General features: G+C 34.1%; 1 protein-coding gene across 2 annotated transcripts in view; it reads right to left on the bottom strand.

Annotated features, from left to right (window-relative positions):
• The window catches only part of LOC126768623 (bifunctional heparan sulfate N-deacetylase/N-sulfotransferase), a 122512-nt gene that overhangs the window by 56969 nt on the left and 52763 nt on the right, over positions 1-12780 (bottom strand). For both annotated transcript variants that reach the window (XM_050486819.1, XM_050486820.1), the window contains exon 2: positions 6165-6741. In XM_050486819.1, coding sequence (XP_050342776.1) covers positions 6165-6373 — 209 coding nt within the window. In that variant the 5' untranslated portion in view covers positions 6374-6741. The remainder of the gene's footprint in view (positions 1-6164; positions 6742-12780) is intronic.

Here is a 12780-nt window from a genome sequence, read left to right as displayed (position 1 = left end):
GTTTTACCATCGAAAAAAAAAAAAAGAAAAAGAAAAAAATGAAAAAAAAAAAAACAGATTGGTTAATTTGTAATTATGACTGAATAAAACATTCGAAATGTTAAGAAAGATTTAAAAAAAAAAACAAAACAATGTTTTTAGTCTAGTAGCACAAAGTAGACAAAAAGGTTTATAGTATAATCTGCACTGACAGTAATATATAAAAACATTTAATGCCTGCATTACTAATTCCATATACATACATCGTTCAATGACAATACAATCGAATGTTCAAATATTTTCACAACATTTAAACTTAAACACAAAATCCGAAACAAAAACACCACTCGTATTGTTACTTTTTTCATTTTATCAACTGGAAAGTGTTGATGGAACTTTAGCCGAATGTTTGGCAAAACATTAGGTACTCGTCCGAACTAAACTCCACGGTTAAATTTATTACAGTCAAGAAATGAAGGAGACCGTCTGGCGTCAATATAAGTGCAAGTCTACGTTTTAGATACTTAGATGTAGTAATTTATGGCTATTTCGTATTATATTTAGGACAGAAGCGAAATATAATTGAAAGGAAGTAATTGAACCTGACTACGAATTTAAGGACATTTTATCAAGACACCAATGAAAAATTCAAATTAGCTCATAAAGCGATAAAAATCATATCGATATATTACACTGACAGATAACAACCACCGTGCATAAAATGATAGGAAAAAAAACAAAAGAAGTCTACGACAGCTTCGGCGTGTGTGCTGCAAGTGCTTTTGTCCACAGATAATATAATCAGTAACAACATAATATTCATATCTATTAAAAAAAGTTATGTATTCAGGTAATTATTGGTGGGAGAGCTTTGTGCAAGCTCGTCTGGGTCGGACATCGCTGAAACAACCGACAGAACTAGCCGACAGATAACATTCCTGAGCCTAAACTTTTCTACACGACTGTACTGTACTTTGTTGCTTATATAACTGTTGAACGCGTTGACTTGGAAACTTGAAATTTTGTATGCAAGTCAATAAAAGATACCCAAACGAGATAGTAATCACAAAAATGCGGCGCAGAAATTTTAAGCATTTTTTTTTTAATTTTTCCTGCGGTAAAGGGAGCGCTGTCTATTGAGCATGGCTACTATGCATATAACTCTTAAAAGCGTTGACTTAGAAACTTGAAATTTTATATGAAATTAACTTGAAAGAATTTTGATGAAAATCAATCAAAAGCTGCCAAAGTTAAGGCTGCATTTTAAGTCGCCACATCAAAGAGCCATTAGGGTATATCTCAAAAGCGTGAGAATAAATAAATGGCGGAATTTGTTGGAAATATTTATACGTAGGCACGGATCCGTGCCGAGGCCGAGTTGCCTCTTGCCTCTTTGCTTTAATGAAAGCCCCGCCCCATCCGACCGGAGTAAAACTTTAACGAGGAACTGAAAAGAATAACTGGCGCAAAGGCTATGCTTATTTGCTATCTGATAGGGTCTACTGCTACTGCAAGCAAAGCAATCTGTTATTAAGCTTATAACAAATCGGTGTATTGGCTTTTTTTACATTAAAGTAACAACCAGTAAATTCCGGTTAAGATTTAGGTCTTCTAACCATTGGGATATCACGGCTCACGGTTTGTTTCTTTAAAGCATCTTAATATTAACGGCACCAGTTGAAAATTGGCGATGATATTAGTGTTAAGTATATGAAATTAACTCAAAAAAACATTACTACACAATAGGCTTATAAATACATTTGTCTCTAACGTCAAGTCAATGATCACCACATTTATTTTATAATGATCACTACCTACGATATAAATAAAGCTATCATGAATTCTGAACCAAGCCGCGTCCATTTCGCGCGAAATTCGCTATCCCTGATACAGTCACACATTATTTATTTATCTATTGTTTCTTTTCCATCAACTGCACATGAATCTAATTATTAATTCAGTTTTAAAAAAATAGTCTTCTCGACTTGATCGTATATTCGTTCATAATTGTGTTTAATAACATTTTTTTTATTAATTATTCTATTTTTAAACTGGATGTTGGTTTAAAATATATCATTGATTGATCTGTCACTAAAAAAGAAATATTTTTACCTATTTTTACGTGAATGTATATACTATTAATAAAATAAATTCTTGGCATGTAGCCTAGTTGTCTTTTTATTCGATAATATAGAATAGCTAAATCAAGATTTAATAAATTAATGGATTAAAAAATAGTGATGGGATATTATTTCTTGTATGTCACGAACCTAGATTTAGTGTAATATAAATGTGTTTTTATCGTAACGGGATTTTAGGCATTGATAAGAAATGCTAGATTTGACAAGTGTTTTACATTTTTGGAAAATACACATAACATTTTCAGAAAACCAGGGACATGCACTTGTTCTGTTCAAATAAGACAATGCCAAATAAGTGCACCTAAGTAATATCCACAATCAATAAACGGCATTAAAACAATGGTTCTTAAAATCATCAGATTTATAAACGCAAGCGAAGCTGCTTCCATTAATTAGGCAGAACAGAAGTTTCGCTATAATTCACGAGAGTTGGGGAAAACTTACCGCCCATGCCGCTCATCGTAGCGGTGTAAATTTAAGCCGATAAAATAAAATATTATCGTCCTAGGTACACGACATCCACCCTAATTACATAAAATCACGTAATAAATTACTCTGAAATATTCGCCTCCTCGTTCTAATTTAGAAGTGAAAAGCTGCCAAACAAAGGGCGACAAGGACGCTCGGCACAAAGTTAAACGCTTTTAATTCTTTTGCGAAGCAATTTCCTGCGTTAACGGCTAATTTTATGCGCAATAAATCTTTTTCGATATTTGAAATAAACGGCCATCATATTTTTATTTTATTCAACAGTGCTACCGAAAACATACTTCAAATGTGTAAATGTCAACATTATGTCATAAGAGGTTTTAAAGTGTTATTCTATTATAACAAATGGACAATAGACGTGACCCATGTTTCATAACTGAAAGCAAATAATATATTTAAATATATAATAATAGGATTGAAAAGCTTTCCCGGTTGTCACGCAGTTCAACAATAGAACGAAGGAAAGTCCACAACTGTCAAAACGACACTATTCAGTAACTTTATACACAACACAACTAAAGGGACGTTTTAGAATTTTCATCGAAAGTAATATCCATTCAGCCCGTTGGGGAGGTAAATGACCATTGTGCACGTTATTTCTTAATTTGAAATATTTCGGTCGCGTATAATTACAAAGATAATAATGTGTTAATAAACGAAACCCTAAATCAAAAAGCCGATTTAATTAAACTTCATACAAGTTAAGCTTCCCTTAGCTAGTTAGGACGACATCGAGTGTTGAGTTAGTTCCTTATAGTTTAGTTGATTAAACTGCCGAAATTTTGGGGCGATATATTGGAATAAATTAAACAAGTAAGGAAGATCATGGAATATGAAAGATAATACTTATTGACTTTAATGAAATTTCACCCACGTGACGCATTTGACTCAAACAAGTGCTTTGTATAGAAATCAATTTATACTGGAAATATTTAAAAGCTCGCAGTTGTAAGTAGTCTCAGGTAAGTACCACTCAGTCATCTATCAAAAAGCAATAAATTGTTAATCACTGATTTCTCTCTTTCTGTTATACACTGGCCTCCAAAAAAATCGACCCACCTACATTTTTTGTAAAAAAGCTATCGTATGGTTTTAAACTACCACATATTTATATTTTTAAGATTGATAATGAAAAAATGCAATTGTAGGATTGTACAAAAACAGAAATAGTGCGCAAAAAATAGGTTTTTAGGTAAATATGTGACAAAACACGAAAACACAAAATTTTACGCAATTTTATTTTTTTGTGTACAAAACGATTATGCCGTTTGTTTTTAAATTTGGGTACCTAAATCTTACTTTAATAGGGAGTGTTTCCTCCTCTTGACCTAATCACTGCCTGCATACGCCTATTAAGTGACCTGATTAGCTTTTTAATGTCTTCCTGTGGGGTCCGTTGCCATTCTTCAGTTAGGGCAGCTTCCAGTTGATTTAGGGTTTCTGGAATTGGATTTCGTGCTCGAACCGTACGTTTTAGCTGGTCCCAGAGGTGCTCTATCGGGTTTAAGTCCGGACTATTGGCTGGCCACTGCATAACTGGAATTTCGACTTCCCTGAGATAGTCTTTAACAATTCTAGCGACGTGAGGTCGTGCGTTGTCGTGCATAAGTTGGAAATTATCCCCAATATATCCAGCGTAAGGCATCACATGAGGCTCCAGAATGTCCGTTATGTAAGTTTCAGCATTAACAGCACGATTACGGAAAAAAACCAGCTCTGTGCGTCCCGTCAAAGAAATACCTCCCCAAAACATTGTAGAGCCTCCACCAAATCGGATTGTTTCTCGAATGCAACACTGAGAGTAGCGTTCTCCTGGCCTTCGCATGACGTTACGTCGTCCATCAGAGCCTACTAGAGACATTCGGCTTTCATCACTGAACAATACTGTCTCCCATTGGTCCAGTGTCCAATCGACGTGCTGCCTAGCAAATTGTAGTCTTGCTTGTCGATGGGATGCTGTGAGTTTTGGTCCTGTTGCTGGCTTGTGAGGGGTTAAGTTTTGCTCTCGAAGTCTTCTTCTTACAGTATTTTCACTCACAGACACTCCACGACTTTCTCGGAGTCTACCTTGAACGTCAACAGCCGAAAGATGTCGGTTTCTTAAAGACGTCAAACCAATAAAACGGTCATCGGTCGGGTTCGTGACACGCCCCCTGCCAGATCCTGGTCTCCGGCGATACTCCCCAGTCTCCAAGTAGCGTTTGTACACTCTTCGCACCGCTGAACGACTTAATTTTAGTGTTCTAGCCACATTTCGCTGACTTAACCCCTCATGAATAAGAGCTACGACTTGAGCAGCTTCTGCTTCAGTAATATCCATTTTTTATGTTTAAACTTATTAAAATTATTGTTTCAACAAAGTTTCATACACTTAATCAATAATAAACATCGAACCGAGATGACTCCGCGTTAAGAACTGGAAATAAACTAACCATGCACTTTGTGCACAAGTAACGTTTTCTTATCAATACTTTAAAAATATTCCAAATATCCTCAATAACACTTACAACTCCTCCAAATCAATATCAAGTAGGTAATAAAATGTTAAATGTATGTCCCATAAGTAAAACAATCCACCTAGGTCGTCGCATAGTTAAGATAACAACTTTGTAAGTAAAAAATACGGGTGGGTCGATTTTTTTGGCGGCCAGTGTATATGTATTAAATTATGGATCGAATTTTCAATTATCGCGGTTGGCTCGCACTAACTAATGAAGCATCAAATGTGAATGAAATAAGCAAGATTAGTTATGACGTCCCTAATGCATACCGAAATGTATGCTGACCGAGTACATCGAAAATATCGAATGCGTTAAATCCCTGTAAATGCGGTTTAAACTAATGTCATATTGTAACACAATAGAAACAATAGCTCGCTAATCCCAATACAGCGTGAGGTGACCGGGCACGATAATTTCATAATATTAATTTTCCCAACAGTGATGTGTTTGCTGCCGATAGTTAGCAAGTAAATTGGATTTTGTGCTGATATACGTAATATTTCAGCCAAAGTAATTAATTATGTTCGAGTATGTTTTACGACATTTTAATTTTAAATTTAATAACGAATGTTTGATGTAAATGATAAACGACAAAAACGTCAACGAAAACAACTACTAAAGTATAATTTCGGAGTTCGACTTTTAAATCACAGGCTCCCCTGATTTACATCGACGTAATGTTCGATGTTCAGCGGAATTAGATCGTAACAAAGCACTGCGCAGAATAATTAATGTATAGTCGATGTTTGAACGTGCTGAATCATACGAACAACAACAGTGCCCGTGGGGTGTTATTTGTATGTAATCCAGGATTTCTTTATGTTAGCACTAGTTTTGTATGTAATATAAATTATGTCGAATAAAAACTGTTTTACTCATATAAATACTTATTTCAAACATGTTTCTATTGTTTAAATGGTCTTTCCGAAAAATATAGAAGGCACAACTATATGCATTTATTTGTAGCAAAATATAATCAAGCCAAATAAGACGTGATAATATAGCTATTTAAAAGTAATAAGTACAAAAAGTCCATGTAAATATTTCAAGTTACCTTGTAAGCGGCATTGTGACATAATACGTATAGAAGAATATGGTGAGGACGGAGAGCAGCATAATGCCGGCTACACATTTCCTCACATTGACATGGCTAGCCAACCATATACAGCAACGAGGCGTTGCCGTCTTATGCGTATGCGCAAAGTCGCCGCATTCGAGCAGCGGCGTACGCGCTCCTCGACTTTCGCCCGCCATATCTATCATTTACACACCACTATATTTACACAACACAATAACACTTAGGCCTCTACAAATGTTCACTGTACAATCTCTATCTGGGTACTCTAATGGCCGCGTTTGTCCTTGGTGGTGATTTTTGTCGCCACTTGCCGTGTTTCCACATTTCATAGTGATGCAGAGGGGTGCAAATGTGTTGCTGCGCTTGAAGGCTGTATGTACGGACGCCGGCCATCTCGTAATGACAAACGTGTCAGTTGCCTATTTAAAATGGCCGCCGACGCATTTTGGCGGGTTGTGCTCATCACGGCGACGGCGTGCGCTCCCGTTGACAGAGCTCACGGCATCCGTATGCAAACTCTGACGGCCTTCCTTGCCGATCTCATCGGATTTATCTGTAACAAAGAAATGTTACTTAGCATTTAAACATATATAGTTTAACGGAGCATCATGTGGGTAACACCCAACCACTGAACAGTTGTTCTACCGCCAAACAGTAAAGTTACGGTAAAGGAGCCGTTTTAAATGTTGACTGAGTCAGTGTAATTACAGACATAAACGATCTAACATCTTAAACTCTGTTAGAAGTCTATCGAATGTAACCATTTAGATGGTCCATTTGCACTAATACTTCCAGAAATCAATTAAAATAAAAATTATTTTCTTTTAAAAAGACGTAATAGCTGTGATTATAATTTTCGATACAGAGGAAAAATACTCTTTAATAATATTGTTTCGAATTTAAATTATCAGCCTGATGACAGATTGTGTCATTGTTCGGAAGCAGTAACTTTTTAACTCGGGACATGATACCCATCATTCCATGGATATTATCAGAAATATCTGTATCTATATTTGTTCGTGCTATGGGGATGTGTCTAAGTTTTTCGAATCGCTCTTATTATTTTCATTCTATAATGTTATTGATATTTTTAAGCTAGTGATACGAACATAATCACAATTCAAATCACAATCTGTCGTTTGATTTAATACCAAATAAATAATTAAACTAGCATTTTTAAAATCAAAAACTCGTTGCATCGGGAATTACAGGCGGTCCCCAGTTCTAATAAATCCAACCTTCGCATTACTTGAGTGAAGGCTTACATTGAAACACGTCTTTGCACTGAAACAAAGTTGTTCAGCCGTAAAATTGAACGTGTGGGCATCGGAATTCTGCATAATATCTATTAAAATGTTAAATTATTCATGATTGATCCGATTGCAACGTAATTTGTTTTATATCTCCCGGATTTGGTATATCTACGACACATTAACAAAATTGATTACAATTTATGTCAAGCCTTACATATGCAATTTTAATCAACAAACACTAGGGACTTTGCAAAGAAATAGATAAGTACCTAGTATGCTTTTCATTCTAAAGATTTATACAGTTTTTCAAATTAGCTTAGACATAAACAGATATAACTTTTATAATATAATTATAAAATGTTTAATAACTATGTGTATGTTAACGTCATATCAGAATAAGCGAAACATGAAATTAAAAATTTTTCATTTCAATGAATGAGCACCGAGTATTTTGTTTCTAAAACAGCAGTTTTAAGAGCTCGTTTCGAGTCGGTGGTTGAAGTAAAACGCGTTCGGAATCCGTCATCATATGACCTTTTGAATATTAAGTAGGAGATGACCCGCTTGTATTCGGAGCGTGCTCACAAAAGGTTAATTCAAATAACTTATTTTACATTCAGATCAAAACTATTTAAAAATTGAACGCCATTTGTTTCAATACATAATATTTTAATAGTTAAGACTTTTTTATTGCCCATGCAAATAAGTTATAAAACATCAATTATATGAAACAAAAAACAAATCATAAATTCATTTTCTTAGATATACTGCACAGAGTTAGCCCGAGAAGAGCAATTAAAGTTCTTAATTAAACTGAAAAAGGAAGAGCCTTCAGCTGGTGTCGGTTATAAAGCTGGCGTAGCGATAAGAATTTGAAAAAAGACCGCCAATGAAGTAGATGAAAATTCTATAGCACAAAAGATAGAGGTACGGTGTGGCTGCCAAAGACATCGGTTGATAACAAATAGAAAATAACAAATTTCTATAATTTGAAGTAGTTCTTACTTAGATTATATAAATAAATTAATAATAAATGTAGTATTAAACGACCTTATAAACGTTGTGTAGCGGATGATTAATTAAATAATGCTTTGTCTTCTCCTTTTTAATGTCAAATCAATAATGACAGATAAAGCAACGTGGGTGCTTAACTAAACAGCCGCTAAGCAACGTTCATAAGTAAGGCCGTACATGTTTAAAATTTAATAAATATATTTATGTAAAGGGAAATCAATCGAGCTCAATCTACGTAAGCAATTTTATTTTTAGATAAGATATTTTAAAAAACGAATGTCATATAACGAATCTGTAGTCTGTGGGGTACTAAATACATACATACATACATAAATTATACTTCACGTAATATTACATCAAAAGACAATACTCTCTCACGGCATACGAACCATCCCAACTTATTATAACTTTGCTCGTTCGCCACACCTCGTCTTCGTCGAAAGGTTCGGAAATCCGCATAATACGGCAACCGTTAACACGAAACTCCCATAATGTGGGGATCGCACATCTCGTAAAATATTACACTATTATGAATCAAAATAGGACGTCTTCGATAACATGGGTCTACCTGTCGAATGTTATTAAATAACTTCTTCACCTTTTACATTACATTTTGTCATGGTATTACACGAACATTGGTACAGGGATCACGTTCCACGAGTAGATGTTTTTTAAGTAATTCAGCCCGAGCAGGTATTTTATTTTATATATGTTGTGTCTTCAAATAACATTTAATATATAACGAAATGCAAAATGGTAGTACTATTTTTTTCAATGATAGTACATGTCATGAAAAACTATAACAAGTCAACGGATTTTTTTTTAAACGAATGCAGACTTGAGAAGGACGGAAGAAGAAATTAATAAAACAAAAGTTGTCATTAAGGCCACAATTCACCAGGGTTTTGGTCGAGATAGATTAATTGTTTCTTAGTGCCATCTGTCAGCTCACGGGACAGACTAAGGACATATTGTTTACACATACAAATAACGTTACATTTCCACCTTTGAATACAGAAGTGTACGTTAGCATTAATAAATAATTAAAACGTGGAAGACGTATTGGGTATTTTTCTTGTATTCGCAAAACGTGCCGAGGATAGAAGCTCAGGTTGGAAACGGGGCAAGTTAGTTCATAATTTATTTCCAGAATCGTTTATCTCGTTTCTTTCAATAGTTAAACGCAAGCTTTTTGGAAGAATCAAAATAAAATGAAACAATTCTAAAGATGAGTATAATTTGCATATTATTAGAGAAGTAAATAACTAAGTAATCTGAGAATTAGCAATATATAAAGTATTAAAAAAATTAAAACCTATAAATGAAGATTGTCGCTTGTCGTTTATTATATTTTTTTTTATTTAAAATATCGATTACATGTAAGATTTGTAAATCGAATAATATGAACACAAAGGAAAACGTCAATAGGAATAGGTTGCCAATTGCATCAATCAAAGTGAATCGACGCAGGGATTTCAAATTAAACTTCTACAGGCAACAATAGTCCGATTCATAGAACTTGCATCAAACAGGTATCTCCAATTAGTGGAACATTTGCGCCGTTAAACTGGTTGCTGGGGTTTCATGTCAAATCATTAACGATTACATTTGTCACTATTTACTTTAATCCTAAACTATTATTCAAATATTTAACATTTAATATACTTGCAAATTAAAGTAAAGAAGAAACTAGTATCTAAATTATATAAGTAGCAAAACAAAAATAAAAGCGTTTTAAGTCACTAAAATAGTGGACAACCGTTTTGATGTTATGCACGACTTGAAAATGTCACCGTTTGCATCATACATACATTCTTTCTAAGGTCGTCTTTGTAGAGGAATAATTTTTGGAAGCACTGACTTACCGAGGGAATTTCTGTTTCAAAGCAAGAATTTCTTTGTATTTATAAAAGCAAAATGCTCGGTTACCTTAAATTATGTTAGCAACGTTGAATTTGCACGATTACTGTAAATTTATGCAAGACGTTATCCAAGGACAACGGCGTTGCATAACGCCTTTAGTGTCCGACCACCGCTTCGCCGTCTCCTTTATGAAACCCCTCGGTATGATATATGAGCTTATACTGTCAAGTTATTGCTACCTAGAACGACTTCGCATTTGCATTACATTAAAGTATCAGTTTCAATATTTATCAATCGATTATTGATTATTTTGTTTATTAAGGGTGAGTTATATTGTTATTATATTGACTATAATTAAAACCATTAGTCATTTGTTTTTAAGAACTTTATCTTAACCGTTAAGCAAACAAAGGATTTAAGGATTTTCAACATAGAAGATTTCTGTGGAATTTATTTACGTATCGAGTTTTATATTCCTGGTAATGACGAAGTCTCAAGTGGTCATGATATATCAAGCCGAGCATTAGATTCGACCAACCTTGCAAATCGCCCGCATATTTTGGGCTAAGATTAATTGTTCTTGAATATCATCTATCACGGTGAGCTCTCTCGTGACGGTTCCAGTTGTGCGTGCGACGTTTTATCCAAACCACAATACGCGAAAGGAACGCTATACCAATTATGTAGAAATTATTAAAACTCCTTAACATGAAAAATATTTTGCTCGAATTCAAAATTTTAATTTTTTGTATAATGTAATAATACTATATAATAATTATTATTAGTATATTAGAAGAAAATCTAATTGTTATAAAGTTTTAGTTATTTTTACGAATCAATAACAAATGAAGTCAGCCTGTGTATATGTTATCCAGTAGCTCCCAAGCGACTAATCAGATTTTGACAAGAGGTGAGTCATTATATGTATTTAGTTCGGCGTATCAAAGCTTCAGGTCATATTAATTTTTAAGCAAGTAATGCAAGCCGTCATGCTCCAATATGCACCAAGCAAAACATAAATCCACACCTTTTAAAGTTACTTATACATAATAAATTTTATTTTGTATCTATTTAGTTCTAGTTTTTTAACATATGAAAGATTGTAAAAGGAGTTTATATAATATGTTTAACAGTATTATCATCATTATTTAATAATTATTATCAGAATAATAAAATAGAATATAAAGGTTAATTGGTAGAATTTGTGCTTGCCCGCCTAGGTAGGTACCATGCAATTATCATATATTATACCGACAAACATTGATTTTTAATTTTTTGAATATCTGTGGACGGTTGTGACGGTCTAAGTGAGACCAAGGTGGCCAAGCAATTTACAATTGAAAAAAAAACAGTTAATTAATATACAAATAAAACTCATCAATTAATCGTCGCCAATAATTCATCACTTAAACATTCAAGATACTAATTTCGTTAAACGGCATTACGACGATTACTAACTCCCTAAAAGATAAATCCTTACTTAAAAACATCCCCCGGCGAGTTTATTGCGAAGCGGACAGGAACAAATGGAGTCAATCTTTTTTTGCTCGAAATGGAAAAACCAAAACTGTTACATTTTCAACGTGTAAAGTTCAATATCAATCAAGTCGACCTTTTTTCAATAAACCCACCACAAATTATCCTAAAGCAATTTTTCGAGTAATTTGACTCTTAGATACGAAGCGTTCATTGGCTTTCAAAACCGTCAGCGTTGTTTCCGCATATAGTCAAACAAATATCGAAGAAAATGTATCGCTAAAATACTCCTTACTTACAAATCGGTTAACGGCGAACTAAATTGAATTTCTATTAAGCAGAAACATCATTTGAATAATCTCAACGATGTCGCGAATAAAACTAGTTTACAATAATTGTTTTGAAACAGTATTGCAGCTGTCGTACTTGCCATTAGCGGCGGAGATTGTACGCCGGCAAAAGGAGAGTTGATTAAAGAGCTCCAGCTTATAGTGCGCGTTGCTACAATGAATATTCAGTATTTCAGTGCATAAGCATAATGCGGCCACAATCTTAGTGCCGCTGTCGCAACCGCAATGCTGCCCATTTCTCATCTTAAATGCCAAGAGCACGTCGCTTGACTTCCTCACGGATTTTTTGTCGATTTATGTTGAATAGATTGGGGAGTACACAAACATTCAAGCGATTTCAATTCTTAACCTTATATATTATATAAAATGAACTGTATAACATTCAGTTTATATGATCAAATTATAAAGAATTATTTTAAGGAGTACAGTTCGCTATTGAAAATACAATAATGTTATGAAAACATAATAACACAAATATGATAATATATTTAATACAAGCCACCTACTCGTAATATAAAAATTTCGTACTAAATTTGTTAGTGAGCCTTTTCATTATAAAGGAACATCTCTTCCAAATTTCGATTCGCGTAGCTTAAGTTGTACGTCAGTCATTCGACATATTGATTGTTATACGTT

The sequence above is a fragment of the Nymphalis io genome, chromosome 5 (assembly GCF_905147045.1).
Source record: "Nymphalis io chromosome 5, ilAglIoxx1.1, whole genome shotgun sequence".
In the NCBI taxonomy this organism is placed as follows: domain Eukaryota; kingdom Metazoa; phylum Arthropoda; class Insecta; order Lepidoptera; family Nymphalidae; genus Nymphalis; species Nymphalis io.
This window is presented reverse-complemented; position numbering and strand designations above follow the sequence as displayed.